At 57.2% G+C, this 18770-nt stretch overlaps 1 protein-coding gene across 1 annotated transcript in view; it reads left to right on the top strand.

Annotated features, from left to right (window-relative positions):
* Positions 1-18770, top strand: part of IGSF21 (immunoglobin superfamily member 21) — a 140202-nt gene that overhangs the window by 55927 nt on the left and 65505 nt on the right. The window contains exon 5 of the mRNA XM_077775560.1: positions 3536-3657. Coding sequence (XP_077631686.1) covers positions 3536-3657 — 122 coding nt within the window. The remainder of the gene's footprint in view (positions 1-3535; positions 3658-18770) is intronic.

Raw genomic sequence — 18770 nt, 5'->3', positions numbered from 1 at the left:
GTGCACAAAGTTAGCACCAGAAATCAAGAATTCGACTGGGGATGGAGGAAGTCAGCCTCGCTTCTTGCTCCAAAGCCTCCCACAGGCGGGGAGCACCAGCCTGGAACGAAACACTCTTTGAAGAGGCTCACCTCCACCAGGAGGCCCTCTGTGATCACCCCTCCTCCCAAAAGAATCCCTGGCTCCCCCATGGAGGTCAGATTACACTTGGCAGATATCTTTGCTACCAGCCTCGCTCTCCCTGGCTCCGCCCTCCCACACCCTTGTGGTCGGTGCGCCCCCGCCCCCCCCCCGCCGCCTGGCTGCGGCCCCATCTGAAACGTGGTTCGTCCTCTCCCACGGGGCCTGGAATAGTGCCTGGAAGACTTAGGCCTGGAACATGTTTCCAGAACTAAAGAGAAGGTGCCACGCACCACGCCGGCTACCCACCCACGGCCTGTGACAACCCCGCTCCCTCCCAGCCTCGCGTCAGGGACTGATGCCACCAGGAACCACAGACTGTCCTCCTTGCAAATCCTCAGGCCGGGGACCTGAGGGTGCGTTCCAAGGCGATCCCTTCCCTGAGCCCCGGTGGAGGGGGGGGGGGCAGCCACCCAGGGCTGGATCTCACAAGCCTGGGGCTCCCGCTGCCTGAGGCCTCTTTAACAGGAAGCAGTTATTTACTCCCCGGCAGACAGGGAGGCCCCAGACTCGGCCTGAGAAAAGAAGATGTAAATAAAACCAAAGGAAAACCAGGTGCGTCCTTGAAGCTCCCCTGTCCCTCGGCCTGAAACAGTGATTTACGACTCCGATAATTCTCCGCGCTTTCTCCGGGGTGGGGGGTGTGGGGATGCGTGGACGGGTGGGGTGCAGATGTATTTTCCTAGTAATAAAACCCTCAGTCCTGGCGAATAAATTTGTGGAGACAGTTTTACTGACAGATTTTTTTCTCCTTTGTATAATAAAAAAATGGAGTGAAATTTGAGATTGAGACGATAAGAGCTGCCGCGTTTTAGGAGGAGATAAAAGGCAGTACCTGAAGGAGGCAAGGCCGCAAGTCAAATGGGCAGGACGCCTTCCACTTTTACGACTTGGGGAGAAAATTCCTCCAACCTCCGCTGGGCTCCGGGCATCCTCCGGCCGACAACTGAGGGCCGGTGGGGGCACAGAGCGGGGCACAGAGGGGCTGGTTTGTTCTCAGCCCCCGGGGGGCCTGGCCGGTGGGTGGCGTATCCCCCTGCCCCATGGGAGCCAGCTAAATCTCCTTTCCTCTCCAAGCCACAGTTTCTTCATCTGCAAAATGGGCCAGCTGTTGTCTCTGCCACGCGCTCCCCAGGGACCCTGTGTGGGGGCACAAAGTAACGGGCTTACGGCACGTTTCTCATAGGGGGCCAGATCATTCTTTTGGGGGTCATCCTGCGCATCGGGGGCTGGTTACGGCATCCCCACTCTCTGCCGCTAGATGCCGGTACCAAACCAGCCACAACCCTGGGCCAACTGTCCCCTGGGGAGGTGTGCAAAACCATACCCTCCCCCCACCGCTGAGGGTCCTGATTCTTTTATTTTTTTTTAAACGTTTTATTTATTTCTAGGAGAGAGAGAGAGAGACAGCGTGAGCAGGGGAGGGTCAGAGAGAGAGGGAGACACAGACTCTGAAATAGGCTCCAGGCTCTGAGCTGGCAGTCAGCACAGAGCCCGACGCGGGGCTCGAACCCACGAACCGCGAGATCATGACCTAAGCGAAAGTCGGACGCATAACCGACTGAGCCACCCAGGCGCCCCTGAGGGTCCTGATTCGAAGGCTCTTTGCTCCCCCTCATCCTCCAGTCTCAGCCATCCGTCTCTGGGAAGCCGGGCCCAGGAGAGGCGGCTGGGAGCACACAGCCCCAGAGGGGAAAATAAGGGAAAAGTATGAGCTGAAGATAAGCCCAGAGGAGAGTCAGAGAGACATGAGCTTAGCCAGGGGTTAAGCGGAAACCCTGCCGTGGGAAGTCCCACCGCTGATCCCACACCCCCGGGGTTCCCAAACTTATCATCACTCTGACCCTGCCTCTGGGGCTCCCTGGGGACCCTGGGGACTCTTAGGGGCCTCCTGACTCCTCACGAGCCTGCAGACCATGGAAGGAGTGGGGGTGACACGCGCTGATGTGACCCGTGCCTGGCACACAGCTGGCGCTCAATAAATGCTAGCCGGCTTGCCTTGAACCTGCATCCCCTAAGCCAGTTACAACACCACGTGGGCCAGAGACAGATGTGGTCTGAGCCAGATGTGCCCGGAAGGGCCCCGGGCTCCCAGGAAGGCTGCAGATCCAAGCAGGGCTTTCAGGGTCCCCCCAGCCCAGCGGCTTGGAGAAAGCCCTCCCGGCCGGCCCCCCCGCCTCCAGGCACGCAGAGCCGCAGGGAGTTAATTCCCCTTCTCCAGGCCCAGGCTTGAGGCCTCCCTGGTCGCAGGCTGTTAGCGCGGAGCCCAGCTGAGCAGCGAGAGGCTGCAAGCTCCCGGTCTATAATAGAGTTGCTGACGCAGGCGGAAAACTGTAGGGAAAACTGCCGCCGAGTAAACAGATAAATAATTGAAACAGCGACAACACGTACCTTGCTGCTTTGTGCAGTAACACTTTCATTAACTGGAGGCAGCGCAGGCGTGAGGATGTGGCGGGCGGAGCCGGGAGCACCGGACGCTTGGGTCCCACTCTGAATCGGCCGCGAGCAGCTGGGGTCGGAACAGCCTTTGTTTTTCCAGTACAGGCTTTTTTGTCAACCCCTGAGGTCCCCTGACTTCTCTGGGCCTCCGTGTTCTTGGGGGACGTGGGGGCCTCATGATCTGCCCCCCGTCCTGAAGGGGCAGCCGGGGGAGGGTGAGCCCCCGTGCTGTCCCTTCCCTCCGCCCTGGTGACAGTAGACGGGGTTCTCCCCAGCCTTCTTAAGAGCCCCCTGCCCCCAGACAGGCCCCTCAGCCATCGGCACCCTAAGGCCTGAAGGAACCTGGAAACGGGATCCAAGGCGGCCTCTGCCACGTTGCCTGCAGGGACAGTTGAGCTCCTTCTCCCTGAACACGATCTCTCACTGAGCCTACCTGCTCTCCCTGCCACAGGGCCTTTGCTCCTGCTGTCCCCTCTGCTTCCAGAGCTGCCTGGAAGCAGCTCTGCCAGGCTGCCTGCCTCCTGTTCTTTCTTCGGGAGGCAACTTAGACACTGCTTCCTCCAGGAAGCCCTCGGTGACTACCCTATCCCCAGATAGGGGCTGCCTGGGCTCCCCTGCCGGCCCGTGCCTACCCCTTAGAGAATTTATCAGAAGTTATTGTCAGAGAGAAGAACCAGCTGTGCCCCTTCCTGGCGTAGGACCTTGGGAAGTCACTTCACTTCCAGAGCCTCGGTTTATGCATCAGTAGAGTGGGGGTGACCTGGGAGGGATCTAGGGATGGCGGTGACATGTCTCCTGGAGGCCCCGCCCAGGGCCCCAGGGGTGCTGGCCTCGGGAGGAGGCGTCCAGGCTCTGCCTGAGGACAGGGGCGGGCTGGCCGAGCGCCCCCTGTAGCTGCGGCTGTGCTCTCCTGCAGGTGACGGACGGCGGCACCATCAAGCAGAAGATCTTCACCTTCGACGCCATGTTCTCTACCAACTACTCGCACATGGAGAACTACCGCAAGAGGGAGGACCTGGTGTACCAGTCCACCGTGAGGTGAGGGGCCGGCCGGGGACCGNCGGAGCCTGGGCTGCTTCTCCAGCCCTTTCCCTTCCGCCGCGTGGCGCTCTTGCGGGTTCTGGGGATCACCGTCCCTGGGCTTGGAAGGCAGGGCTGGGGGCTGTGCTGCAGAAGGCCCAGGCCTAGAGGGGCGCGCCCGGGGAGCAAAGCAGGAAGGGGGTTCGCGTCCCGACTCTGCCGCGTGCGGCCGCCCCAGCCAGCTCCTCCAACAGTCCTGCAACGAGGGTTTTCCAAACCCAGTTTCCAGGTGGGTGCACTGAGGTCCGCGCACACAGTCCGCAGCCAGGAGGGACGGAGCTGGGACGTGAGCCGGTCCGCCGGGCCCAGGAGCCCGTGCACCACGTTCTCCCGTTCCCCGCGGACCCCTCCCAGCAAGGCAAACCCACCCTAGACAACTGGACCCCAGGTCTGCAGGCTGGGGACAAAGAGGCCTCGGGGACAGAGATACGGAATATTTCTACCCCCACCCTCTTCCCAGAAGGGGGCGGATCACGGCCCATGCCCTGCTGCGTTCCCACACCCTTCTCCCTACTTTCTAAAGGCCCCAATCCTCTTCCATTCCTCTGACCCTTAGCTCACTTCCCAGCATGGCCTTCCCCTTGGTGACCTGGAAAACTCCTCACCGGTCTTCAGAGCCCAGCTCAAGTCCTGCCCCCAGCTCCCCGCAGGACACCTTCAGACGACCCCTCCCCGTAGCAGAATGAATCTACCCCAGGGCCAGACGACCAAGGTCCTACTCCGCAGGATGGGGGCGGGGGAGGGGGTAGTCTCACTGCATTAATGCAAAGGAGTCTTGCACAGGCGCTGAACGAGCATAGTCTCACACACACATGTACGTGCACAGGCGAGTGCATTGCTTGGTGCCCCAGCAGAAAGCAGCAGTGGGCATGCCTGGCACATAATAGGTGCACGGTGAAATTTGCGCATTGGCTAGGTGACCCTGGGTACGCTCCCTGTCCCCATGAGCCTCAGTTTCCCCGTGGGCAAAATAAGAAAATGGGACGGGAAGTTTGCATAGGGCTCACCCGCGCGACACAGGGAATCTTCCAGGTGATTCTCCGCTGCACACTTTGTAAGCTGGGAGGTGGGCGTGCCCCCCTGTGGGTTGGAGAGGGTCCCTCTCCTCTCCGGGCTTCATGCCAGGAGCTCAGAACCAGCCAGCCCTTGTTGGGGGGAATCTGGGGAGCATGTGGGCGCGAAGGGATGCGGGAGAGGCAGGCAAATGGCTGCACAGATGCCTTTATTGATGTTTGGGATTTCCCCCGTACCTGCTTCCGAAAGAGGTGTGGGGCTCCTTAAGATATTAAGGCACACCTAAGACAAGCCAGTTACTGTCAGGATGAGTAACTCATTTCGGAAAAGAAAACAGCTATTGTGGGAAGCACAGATGATCCTGGAGCAAGTGTACATTCAGATCACCCCCCACGCTTCCTAGAAACCCACCACCTCCGCCCCACCTGCGCGTGCTGGCCGTGGTCTCTGAGAAGCCCCCACCACACAGCCTGTCCCATCATTCCAGCACCTCCCCCCATCTGATTCCTAAGCCTGGAAGGAAGCCCGAGACCACCAGGGCGGCCCTGACCCCCACCCTCTCCCAGAACACAGCCCTGGTTCAGAACCAGCTCAGCCGCTTCCTACCTAGTGACCTTGGACGAGGGCCTTAACCTTTCTCTGTGTCAGTCTCCTCACCTGTAAACAGACTTTGTAGGATCAGCTTCGTACAATCATCGTGGGGGTTAAGTGAAAGTTCTGTCCCCTGGCCTGAGTTTCCCCAATCTCGAGAAGGCAATGACAATAGTAAGAACCTCTCTGCAGCCTTGGGAGGGTCCCTGCATTATTCACATAAAGTCGGCGTGCGGTGCATGTCGCTGTGATCGCCCAGAAAAGAAAAAAAAAAAAACCCTCACCTTTTCCCAAATCTCATAAAGGCGCCTTATATGCCCTCCATTTCTTCTAATCCTCACGAGCAGCCCTGTAAATGCAAGCAGATGTTACGGTTTTCTCCAGCCCTGGTCTACAGACAGGGTCAGAGCTCAGCGAGCTCCAGGGTTCCCTGCTCCCAAGGAACCTCTTCCAGTGTAGACACCTTGCTGCCCTGCCCATTTTATGCCTGAGGGAACCGGAGCGCAGAGAGGGGGGTGGCTTGCGCGAGGTCACACCGCAGGGCTGGCTTGTGGCCAGTGCCCTTTCCTCCCCCAGCCTGGGTTCCCATTCCAGCGGCGGCTTCCCAGGCGGAGCGCACCCGGGGATAGAGGAGCCAGGAGGAGGCCACAGTGGAAGAGAAGGGAAGAGTCTAATCGGATCACTGAGCGAAGCCTGCAGCCCGGGGCAGCCAGGCTGAAGGAGGCCGCATCTCCGGGGCCGCAGGGCCCCATCAGGGCTGGCGGCGGGGCGCGGGACTCCGCATTTACATATAAATGAAGATATTTACAAATTAATGCATCTCAACTAGAGAGAGTCCCAGCTCCACAGCTGTCTGAGACTCACTAGCTCTTCAGCTGGGGAAAGTAGGGGGAGAAGGAAGCCGGATTACCGAGAATTGGCAGAGAGCAATTCTCAGGCAGCAGAAAGGGGCCCCTGGGGACTCCCAGAGCGCCTCTGCCGGCTGGTGGGGTTCCCAGAGGGAAGAGCATCCACTGGGGTGACAGGGCTGCTGCTGCCTGCGGTAGCACCCCGGTTCATGACCTTGGACAAGCCACTCCCCTCCTCCCAGTGCCCCCAGAGGCCCCATCGATCAAATGTCTATCGAATGAGCCTCAGAATCCAGAAGGTCCCAGCTTGGAATTGTATTCCCTGTGAGGACGTTTTAATTGAGCACCTACTAGAAGCCAGGCACAATGGAAGGTGTGTTGGGGGTCTAGCGGGGAACAGGAAGGAGCCAGCATTAAACTCTCGTGGGGGAAGATAGTAAACAAGGAAAGTGAGACGTAAGTAAGTTACTCAGCACACATTCCTCAAAGGTGTGAACATGAACAGCAGTAGGGTATAATGAGGGGCAAACAGGGTGCAGAGCCGGGGAAGGACCCTCTTGCTGGGGTGCCATCCGGTGGGAAGGAGCCATCCCAGTAGAGATGAGGGTGATGTGACAGATGTCCACACCCACCCTCACCCTTGACCTCTGGAAGCCGCCGCCCCACCAGCTTGCTCACGGGGTGGGGCCGGTGTGCCAGGGAATTAGCATCCCCAGAGCAGCTTTGGCCAACGGGCAATGTTGGGTGGCTCTCCTGGCCCCCTTGCCCCTTGGCTGGGACTACTCAGACAGGTGTTCACTGTCCCCTCGAGCTCCCCAGCAGGACTGAGGCTGGGAGGCTCCCCCGGAATAGCCTCAGGGTGCACCTGTATCCAGGATGCACCTGTATGCGGATGCACCTGTGTCTGGGATGCATCTGTATTCTAGATGTACCTGTATCCAGATGCATCTGGGTCCGGGATGCACCTGTATCCGGATGCCCCTGTATCTGGGTGCACGTGTATCCAGGATGCACCTGTATCCGGATGCACCTGTGTCTGGGATGCACCTGTGTCCGGGATGCATCTGTATCCAGATACACCTGTGTCCGGGATGCACCTGTATCCGGATGCCCCTGTATCTGGGTGCACGTGTATCCGGGATGCACCTGTATTGGCTTCTTCCCTCCTGTCCCAGCTGCCTGAGACACCTGACACCTTCGCAAATAAGCCACTCGTTCCCAAATCCTTGGTCGCAGGGTGTGCTTCTCAGGGGCCACCCTGAGTGGGTGACGGTCCTGCCCGCTGGCCTCCTGCACATCGCCATCCTCCACACCTGCCCTCTCACGCCCTGCCTCGGCCACCATTCACCCGTTCCCCCAGATCAGGACAGGGGGAGCAGATGGATAGATTCCCCCACTGAGGGGAAGACTGTGTGGGCAAAATTACTAGTCCCTGCAGACCACGCCCACCCGTGCCCCCATGTCCTCTGCATCCCTTGCCCCCTCCTGAGGAGCACCAAGCAGGCTTCAGTGTCTAGGAACTTGGACTCAAGGGGTTGAGTGTGCTCCTGCGCCTCCCACACCTCACCCACCTCCCTTTGCCAAGGCCCTGATCATCCTTTCAGGTCCAGCTTAAACCCCACCTCCTCCAGGAAGCCGGTCTTGACTGCCCAGACTGGGTCAGATACCCCAGGGTACTTCCCCTCCATACACTCCCTGCCTGACACTAGGAGTTCAAAGTCTGCCCCTCCCACTAGACTCAAGCCTGTGGACAGGGCCTGGGTCTGATGTCTTCCCCACTGTCTCCCCGGCCCCAGCCCAGCACCCCCACCCCGCCCCACCTCCACCGCATTGAAGACAGTTTGTAGATGCTCGTGGAGTGGACGAGTTCTTCTGGCGTTCTTCCGCCGCGGCTGTCCCCGCTGCGGGCTCAACGTAGGAGGGAGCAGTTCAGGCCCCCGCGCCTTCTCCAACGTTTTCATCCTTCATTCATCACGAAGGAATTGAGCAATTGCTGTATGTCAGGGACAGTGCTAGGGATAAAATGGTGAGCAAGACATAATCAGACCTGCTCTTGTGAGGTTTACGGTGTAGGGGGTGAGGAGAGACAGACCATAAAAATATGTTTAAAAGAATAAGGGAAAATATTGACAGCTGGCGATGCGTATGTGAAGGAAATAAGGTAACGTGATAGAGGATGATGAGAATAACGGAGTATGTGGAGGCGAGGCTACAAGGCCCCCATGGGAGGTGACATCGAAACAGTCACTGGCAGGGTGGGGATGGGGGGGTGGCATTCCAGGTAGAGGGCACAGCAAGTGCAAAGATCCTGAGGTGAGGAAGCATGACATGATCTGGACGGCCGGATGGCCGGAGTTTAGGGAGCTGGCATTTATTCTCAGTGTCCTGGAAGCCGCCAAAGCAACAACAGGTCACGGTCTGATGCGATATGTGTCTTGTAAGGCTCACCCCAGGTGCCAAGCAGAAAGTGGGTTGGAGATGCCCAGGAAGGAAGACAGAGCCCTCCCCAGGCTCAGCTGGAAAGAGAGGTCTCTTCTTTGGCCCCAGGACTAAGTTTCCAAGTCTGAGTAAGCTGGGACAGGGCGCAGGACAGGTAAGGCCAGAGGCAAGGGGGTGCTGGAGAGCCAGCTCTTTCCAAGGTCTGCTTACCAGGCCCCGTGACCACGTGAGCCATCCCCAGAAGCCGCAGCAGGAGGCCGAGGACAGCTGGGTGGGAGGGGAGGAGCCTGGGGGCTTCGTGGCGAACACAACTACACAGTTCCACCTCCCTAATTCATATGTATCAGAGGAGGGAGACGCGGGAGAAATCAAGTGAATGATAGAAGAGCCCGGAGGAAAAAGGACGCGGAAAGAAATGTCACTTCCTTTATTACTTCGAGACGCGCCCGTTCACATACTCACTTCACAGCGCGTATTGAGCATTTGCTGCATCCAAGGCACAGGGCTGGAGCACCGCACCCAGGGGTGGTCAGGATGCAGCCCCAGCCTCCTGGGAGCTTAAAGCTCGCCCCCTCCGCCCCCACCCCCATTTGCTCAGAAGCTCTTCTTCGAAGGCCCGGCTCTTATCTTTTCCATCTCAGTAACCCCAGACCCCAGCTGGTATTTAGAGAGAAACAATAAATATTTGTGGAATGAAGGGAGAGGAAGGGGAGATAAAACATGGAGATAAATAGCTAACAATTCACGTAATAAAGTGATGGCTGCCATAGGAAAGATTCCGATGTAACGCGGTGATGAATCAGAGCTGGAGAGACCAGGGGAATCATAGAGAAGGTGGTGTTTGAAGTGGCCCCGGAAACACTAAGTAGGTTTTAGACAGAGAGGAGTGGGGAGCACACACTCTCGCCGGAGGGCACTGCGTGGGCAGAAGCGTGGGGGTAGGGGAGGCACTGAACAAGGCGTCAAGGACCACCTGAAGCAGGCAGATGGAGGTTGCAAAGCAGAAGGTCCCCGGAATCTGTCGACGGAACACGGTGCTGGTTTTTAGACACAGGCGCTGTCTGGTCCAAAGACCAGAGGGGCTTGGCTTCCTTTTGAAAAATTAACTGGCCCTTCTGCAGACTCGTCTACGACAGCGCAGGGCAAACTCCCTCGCTCTCGGTACAAAGAACAGTGCCGTCGGACCCCGGTTGATCTGAGATCAACGCTGATTCTGTAGCGTCCTTTGTCCTTCTTCTGCCTGTTATCATGAGCCATGCATCTTCTTCTCGCCGAAAGACACGTAGCACGTGCCGCTTGCTCAGAAAGGGCCAGTCATTTGTCCACTCATCTGTCCACTCAGCAAATGCACACCGCGTACTTTATGTGCCGGGCTTGTGCTGGGTTACGCCCAGTTCTTGACCCACTGGAAACCCTCTCCTCTCTCCCACCCACTGAACCTCTATGAATGCAAAAGAGCCAGAGCGACATTGTAAGGATAACCTTGAGCCCTTTTCTGCAGTGTTTCAGAAGAGATTAGGCCTCTTAGCTGCGTCTGGATTGAACACCCCAAGCGGGAGCTGGGTGGCCATCTGAAACCCAGGGGTTCTTTTAGGAGCGAGGCTGTCATTCTCCTTCCGGCCGCTGGGGGCGTCTCCAGCCGCAAGCTCGGCTCTCAGANCCCCCTCCTGCAACAAGCCGCCGTCCGTGGGGGTCACACCACAGGCCAGTCCCCAGCAGGCCAGTCCCCAGGCCACCTGCATTAGGATCACCTCGGGAGTTGCTTAAAAATACCGATTCCTGGGTCCACCAAGATGGAAGGTGACGAAATAGGTGACCAGCCAGTGACCTCCCAGTCCAGAGTGACCTCACAGGCACCGACCAGTTCCCGAGCCCGGGTCCCACCTCCATGCCCACAGCTGGCACACCTACCAGGGGGACGGAAACAGCTGGTGTGCGTGTGGCCCTGAGCTAAGCTTCTCAGAGAATGAGGCCTTGACTAGGGAACAAGGGGGCCCAGGAGCCAGGTGCCCTTCCTCTGGCCCCCTGGCATTTTCCCCCAAAAGAGCCCTGCTGGACCCAACCCCGGGCCACACCAGTCAGAGGAGTTACTGGACCCTCATCCATGTCAGGTCCACAGGCAGGGAGGGCCCTCAACCTTCCCTCCTGGGCCGGTGTCTCAGGGCGGGCACCCTGCCTACTTGATGTCTAGGTCCTCAGTGCCTCTAGGTCCTAGGCACAGGGCATAGGAGGGGGGCCCAGGGCCCCGGTAAAGGTTTGTCGAATCAAGAGACTGACAGGGCATAGCCAGACGCGGCATTATCGTTTCCCACAGTCAGCAAAGCTTCCTCCAACCCATCATCTGGTTTAACTCACAACCACCTGTGGCGTACAGAGCTCAGACTCATGGAATCCTGTTGTAAGCGACGATGACGCAGAACAGAGAGGTGCAGCTGCTTGTCCAAGGTCACACAGCATACACGTGGTGACGTCTGGGCTCACACACCAGGCCAGATTGGGTCTCTGGACCACTGGGGACAGGCTCATTCAACAAACAGTCACGGAGTGCCTACCCATCAGGACCAGCGCCAGGCTCAGAGACCAAGAAACTTAGTAAGGGCGTGCGACCTCGTGTGTCCATCCCGGCATGCACACGAGGAACGCACGCACTCGCGCGCACACACACAGGATCTGTGGCCCAAGACGCTTGGAGCCTCGAGGCAGCAAGCTGCCAGAGTCAGTCTCGCTGTAAAAATAGCTGCTGCCTGGCAGTTGCAGGCCCCTGGGCGCCCTGGCCAAGCAGACCCCCGATGTCCGGTCCCGGCTCCTGACGTGGGGCCTCACGGAGCGTCTGCTCTGCTCGCGGTCGGTGTCAATCCCACTGACTGGTGGAGACGGCCGTTCAANGCCCCCCGCCGCCCGGCCCGCGCCGGGGGGCCCTGGTCTGCTCACACAGATGCCCCGCCACCCAGGCCCCTTGCCACAGACCCCTCGTCAGCTCGGGCCCCCCCAGGATCCCCCCTTACGCCCAAGGGCGTCCGCCCTCTCTTCTCTTGTTCCCTGACTTCCCTGACATTCTTCCTTATTTCCCCCTCAGCCTCAAACTTCCCCTGTGGGGGCTTTGTCCTCCCGTTCTGTGCGGGCGCACAGACACACACACCCAGACACAGACACACACCGAAACACAGACACACACACACACACACCGAAACACAGACACACACACACACCAAGACACACACACACACACACACTGAAACACAGACACACACACACACTGAAACAGAGACACAGACACACACCGAAACACAGACACACACACACACACACCGAAACACAGACACACACACACACCAAGACACACACACACACACACACTGAAACACAGACACACACACACACTGAAACACAAACACAGACACACACCGAAACACAGACACACACACACACCGAAACACAGACACACACACACACACACACGAGGGTCCTGAAATCTCCCCAGCAGCACGGACCCTGGATTCCAAGGCCCTTCAACTGTGTCCTCCCTTGGGCCACACCAGCCACGCCGGCCACACTGGGAGGGGGGGTTGGGGGCAGGAGCACTTGCCCGTGGTTGGGTCTGGGGTTGGTCGGGTCTGGGGTTGGTGGAGATGCGCCCTGACGGGCGGGCGGCACTGAGCGGCCTCCTCCATCCGCTGCCCCCGCTCTCTTCACCCCCACACCCGAGGGGAAGCCAGTGGGGCTCCCGGGATGAGCCCTTCTCTCAAAGGTCTTTCCCCCTGGGGAGGGAAGTGCTTGCAAAGCCATCTGCTGCCCTCTGGTGATGCACTGGGGTATTGCAATGGGGGGTCCCCTGTCTGTGCCCCCTTCAATCACCCAAGATGGGGCTTGTCCCTTACGAATAGGGATCCTTCCTTTCTTCTACCCTAGAGCATCAGTGCCCAGCCCAGGATGTCAGTAGAGATTTGTTAAGTTAACGACCTGACAGGTTATCCAAATGTGGCATTATTATTTCAGACAGTCAGCAAAACTCTTTCCCATCCATCATTTGCTTAAACCCTAACGACAAACCTATAGAGTACAGAAATCAGACCCTATTTGTGGGGATTAAGCTCAGCCCAGAGAGAGAGGTGACTAGCCCAAGAGCTGGGAGAAACTTCCTCCCCTGGGGGCTTCCCCAGGGCATGGTGTGGAGCCCCTATGCCGGTGGAATGGGGGCATCTGGGGTAACCCTCCCCTGCCCTGGGGAGCAAGCTGCCTTTTACCAAGGGCCTTCCCGAGTCGGTGTCACCACCCACAATCAACCACAAGGAGCTGCAAACTCGGTCACGCAGAGCCCCAAGGGGGAGGCAGGGGGTAGCTCCGATGATGTGTCCCACGCACTCTGATAATGTTTCAGTCACCTCAGGTGGCTCTTGCCCTAGGTATTCGTTTGCCATTTGGAAAGTGTTTCTTTGTTACCTGCGGACATCAGGAGACAGAGGTGAACAAGGGGGGTAATGTCCCTGTGCCCATGGAGCCGACATTCCCAAAGCCGTGATCCAGGCTGGGGGAGGAGAGGTCTCTCTGGGGTCTGGAAGAGAGAGGAAGCAACCACATGAAGGTCAGGGAATGAGCTTCCTGGCAGAGGAAGAAAGCAAGGGCCTGAGCTGGGAGCCAGGTGACGCGTACTGAAGAGCAGAGAGAAGCCGAGTGTCTGGGGTACAGCGGACTGTGCAAGGAGTGTGGGAGATGAGGCCACACCTCACAGAGCAGGCCTCTTGAACTTGACAGCACACAGGCATTGCTTGTTCAAATTCAGAGGAAGGGCGGGACGTGGGGACCCCTGCCCTCCTGCATTTCCCGCCCTCTCCCAGGTGACACGGGTGCTGCGTCTGTGGCCCCCATATAGACACCCAAGGAGCTTTGCTTCCTGATGCCCAGGTGGACCCCCAGAGGTTAAACTAGAGCCTTGGGGGCAAGAGGAAGGGGACACAGACATCAGATTTTCAAAGCTCCCCAAGGGGATTCCCACAGGCAGGCAAGTTTAAAAACCACTGTTGTTGAACATTCTGGGTCATTGGAGAAGGTCTGAGTTGTGTTCTGGAAGTGATGAGGAGTCACTGAGGTTGATCCGGTTTCTATCTCTGTGTAGTGATTTCTGCCCCGTTCCCGGGGAGGGTGCTGGGGTGGAGACAGGGAGCTGAGGAGGTGAGGGGCTGGGCTGGCCAGGCCCAGGGGGCGGAAGTGATGGGGGAAGGGTTTGGAGGCAGAGCTGGCCCGATGGACTGGGGGTGGAGGCCGTGAGAGGGAGGGGAGCCCAGAGTGGCCTCTAAGACCACAGCCAGAGCATGTAGGTGGAGGGGCTCTTTCCTGAGAGGGGAGACCAGCAGGGACCAGCTATGGCTGGGGACGGGTACAGAATTCCCAAATTCCCTTTGGGCCAGGAGAGGTGTGTCTGTGAGACATTGAGCAAAGATAGCAAGTAGGTGGATGACACACAAGACGAAGGAGAGGTTTCAGCCAACAGGTGCAACTATCAGAGCCACCGACACACAGATGCCACTTAAAGTCCCTGTCCCCTCCCAGACTCAGGGCTGACCTGCCAGGAGCCTTCGGGCATCACCCAGACCAACCCCCTCATTCTCCAGGTGAGAAAGCCGAAGACCAGAGACGGTGGATGACTTCCCTAAGGTCTTCTTACGCCTCTCGCACATCTGACGCCTAAGCCACCATTTCCACAGAGCTCAGTGTGGCTTCCCCGACCCCAGCCCGTGGGGCAGCGCTGCTGAGATGGCAAATCATTTCTAGATCTGCAGTTGGAAGACCAGAGTTGCTAGAATTATCTACACACACACACACACACACACACACACACGTCCTTTTCCTTCTGAGTAAAAACTCAGCAACTGGGCTGTCAGCTTTATTACTAATTATGCAACTACTTTATTGCTGGTATTAAAAACATTGAAGGCTAAAAATGTCCAGGAAAGACTTAATTTAGTAAACGGTTCAGAACAAAGTATTTGTCGCCGTGGTATTTCTTCACATTAGAATTTGCTCCGGGTGATTCCGACCTCCTCTTTAATATATTACTGCAGCCCTAATAAAGTCCCCAGGTCCTGGGAGAATCTTCTTTCCCTCAGAAGGTAATTTTGTTTCAGGAGGCGAGGATGGGGTGGGATTGGTGGTGAATGGAAGGTCTGGTGAGCCTAAGGGTCCCGGAAAAGTCAGGCACGGAGAGGGCAGGAGACGTGCGCACACTGCTAAGCACGCAGCAAGCGTGAAGCGATGGCGGGTGCTGGAATGAATGGAGGAATGAATGAATGAATGAATGAATGAGGGAGCAGAGGAAGGAAGGAGGAGGGAGGGAGGGAATGAGTGAATGGAGGAGTGCCCGACTGGCTCACTGGGCGGTCTCAGAGTCAGGGAGAAGGCGTCGCCTAACACTTGCGTGGAGAGAACTAAATGAGATGATGGTGGGGGGGCCATCAAGCTTTTGTAAGAAATAGACACGTGTCACCTCTGTTTGCAGCTGACACCGACCACAGTCGTGGTGCTGGAGCAGCACCACGTAAGGCTGAGGGGCAGGGAGGTCTTACTCATTTCAGAAAAAGCAAAGAGATAATCAGAGACGTTGAGCAACTTGTTGAAGGTCACACAGTCCAGTAGCAATGGAAGAGTCAGGACCCAGGCTTCCCGGCGTCCGGTCAAGTGCTGGCTGCTTCTTCCCAGCTCCCAGCAACTTGAGTCCTTTCTCTGAGCATCTGGACCCCTCGCTGCCCAGGTGCCTTCTACCCCCAGCAGCCAGAGGGAGCTTTCAGATCACGGCACCTGCTACTTGACGTCCCGCAAGGGCTTTCCAACTCGCTAGGGAGAGAATCCCGGCTTCTTGTAGCTTCAGGACTACAAGATCCCAGATGAAGCCCAACACAGAGCCAGCCTCACCCACCGCCCCCCTTGCTCCCTGGCCATGCTCTGGTCACCTCGGCCTTGCGGCCAAGCTCCTTCCCACCTCCGGACATTTGCCCGTGCTTTTCCTCTGCCCGGCACCCTCTTTTCCCGTCCCACATCTCATCCCAGGCATCTGTGTAGATGGACGTCTCCCTGATCCCCCATCTGAAGGGCCCTCCCCCCATCCAGTCCTTTGTCCCTTCGTTGCTATTTGTTTGCTATTTGCTTTTCACGGCTTTGACCACTGTCCGGTGCAACTCTCTCATTTATGTATCCGGATACCCATTTTCCCTTCTGCCTCTCCAACAACCCTGAGGGTGAGGGCTTGGTCCTTCCCGCTCTCCTCTGTTCCCACAGTGTCCAGTCGACGCCAGGCACGTCCGTCATCAGCGACCAATAAATACTTCTTATACAGAAGTGAGTGAGCTCCCCGTCAGAGGGCCCGGTTTTTAGACCACAGCCCGGAAATGAGATAAGAGCCCAGGAGCCTCTAGTCATGAGTCCTGGGGGCAGGCGCTAGCGGGCGGCCATCCCTCCCAGCTCTCTCCTTACCTGCCACTTCCCTGCTGTAGTGTCATCGGGAACAGGACCCCGTCCCCAGGGTGACCGGTCCCCGTGCACAGCCAGGGCTGGGGCCCGGGAGACGAGGAGCGCGGAGTCCTGACACGTGCCGGGATCCGTCCTCAGCACCCATCTGGTCCTGTGTTCTCACATCTGGATTCTCAGGGGAGCGACAGCCCTTTGCAATGGCAATTTCTTTGTGAGCTGGGCTGACAGTCCTAATTATTATTTGGAGAGGTTTGGGGAGGCTCGGTTAATTGATTACATATTTCCTTCCCTGACAGGGCATTTGTTTGGTCGTGTCGTGTTTTGTTTTGTTTTTTCCCCTGCCCCTGCTAAGTTAATGTTCCTGAGCATGTTGAGTATTTTGTGGGGACCGTGGGACCAAAGCCAGTCGTAACTCTTCCGCCCACACCCTCTCGCCAAGCCTGCCAGGGGCTTTCGAGCACTTTAATTTAACTGCCCTGGACCTTTGCTTCCCCCACGAGAGTGATGATACCACCAGAGCCTGGAGATCTGAGGACTAACAGTGAAGCTAAGGCCAGTGTTTATCAAGCTCTTACTGCTGTAAGCACTTCACACATGTTGACTTGCAAATCCTCAGCGTGGGTGTACTATTACTATCCCCATGTGTAGGTGAAAGGATGAGACTCAGAGAGGTTAAGTGAGTGGCCCAGGGTCACACAGCAGGTGAGTACCCGAGCCATATGAGAGGTGAGAAGCAGGACACTGGGCTCTCAGCAGGCTTTTGGCTTATGGGGATACAGGTCTCCATCACCCTTGGCAGTGGGAGAGTTGTAAGAATTGTTTTGAGTGAGACAGAGAGAGAGAGAAAGCATCAGCATGAGAGAGAGAGAGAGAGAGAGAGAGAGAGAGAGAAAATCTCAACCAGGCTCCATGCCTGATACAAGGCTTGATCCCACAACTCCTGGGATCATGACCTGAGCTGAAACTCAAAGTCACCCAACTAAGCCACCGAGATGCCCAGGTTGTAAGAATTCTTTATTTATTCGTTTGTTTTAAGTTTATTTTATTTATTTTGGGGGGGGCAGAGGGAGAGAGAGAGAGAATCTCAAGCAGGCTCCACACTCTCAGTGCAGAACCCGATGCGGGGCTTGAACTCACGAACTGTGAGATCGTGACCTGAGCCAAAACTGAGAGTCGGACGCTTAACTGACTGAGCCCCTCGGACGCCCCTGGGGTTGTAGGAATTCTTGTCTTCAGGTGCCTAGCGCAGAGTCTTGCACAGGGTGCTGACGAGGAGGCATCACAGGTGCCTGTTTACAGTCACTCTACAAGGTGCACGTGCATTGTGCACATTCTATAGGAGACAAGCTACACCATCCTGTGAAATAACAACAACAGCTACGATGATGATGATGATGATGATGATGACGATGACGACGACGATNATCATGACCTGAGCTGAAACTCAAAGTCACCCAACTAAGCCACCGAGATGCCCAGGTTGTAAGAATTCTTTATTTATTCGTTTGTTTTAAGTTTATTTTATTTATTTTGGGGGGGGCAGAGGGAGAGAGAGAGAGAATCTCAAGCAGGCTCCACACTCTCAGTGCAGAACCCGATGCGGGGCTTGAACTCACGAACTGTGAGATCGTGACCTGAGCCAAAACTGAGAGTCGGACGCTTAACTGACTGAGCCCCTCGGACGCCCCTGGGGTTGTAGGAATTCTTGTCTTCAGGTGCCTAGCGCAGAGTCTTGCACAGGGTGCTGACGAGGAGGCATCACAGGTGCCTGTTTACAGTCACTCTACAAGGTGCACGTGCATTGTGCACATTCTATAGGAGACAAGCTACACCATCCTGTGAAATAACAACAACAGCTACGATGATGATGATGATGATGATGATGACGATGACGACGACGATGATGATGATGATAGAGGGGAAAGATCATTGGCTGGTGGAAGCTCCTCCTTTTCCACAAGCTCTGTGACCCCAGGAGCTTTCCTTACCACCTTCAATGGTTTGCCCACCAGAGAGTTGCTGCTGGACGGAGGGGCTGTGTCCAGGCCTTGCTGAGCTCAGCGTGGGGGAATTGCTGAGGGGGCCAGAGAATAAATGCAGGATCCAGCACCTTCCCCTACTGCTTTTGGGGAACCCCTTCCAGGCTCCTCTCCCGCTACAGCTCCTACCCGAGGTCTGACCTGAAATAGTCCAGGAATGCGTGGGGAAGGGGTCGCTGAACATTGTATTCCTTCACTAATTCCACCAGCATTTCTGAGCGCCTCCAATGAGCCAGAGCCCAGCTGAAGCCGAGCAGGGAGGTCCTAGAAAGAGCCAGGCCCCCTCCCCAAAGGAAGGGCTTCTGGGAGCCCTTTCCTGGTTTTGAGTAGTCTGCGTGAATTCTCCCACTCGAGCCTCACACCACCCCATGAGGCAGGCCGTGCCCTATGACCCATTTTACAGATGAGGAGACTGAGGCCCAGGCAGACATGAAAAGAGACCATTCCAGGACAGTGTGTACAGCCCTGGGATGGGCAGGAGGCCCAAGACGTGCAGGTGGGGGCTTTGCATGCCCAGGGGCCCCATACGCCAGGGTCGCAGGGAAGTGTATGCCAGCCACCTGGGTCTAGAGACAGTGGGAGGGGAGGGGTCAGAGGCCCAGCACCTGGAGCCTCCACCTGGGTGCATACTCTCTGCCTGGAGGGGGCTTACCCTGCTGCCTCCTCTACCCGACCGCTG

Source organism: Crocuta crocuta, unplaced genomic scaffold (genome assembly GCF_008692635.1).
Source record: "Crocuta crocuta isolate KB4526 unplaced genomic scaffold, BGI_CrCroc_1.0 scaffold127, whole genome shotgun sequence".
In the NCBI taxonomy this organism is placed as follows: domain Eukaryota; kingdom Metazoa; phylum Chordata; class Mammalia; order Carnivora; family Hyaenidae; genus Crocuta; species Crocuta crocuta.
The sequence above is the reverse complement of the archived record's forward strand: the minus strand, read 5'-3'. Positions and strand labels throughout refer to the sequence as shown.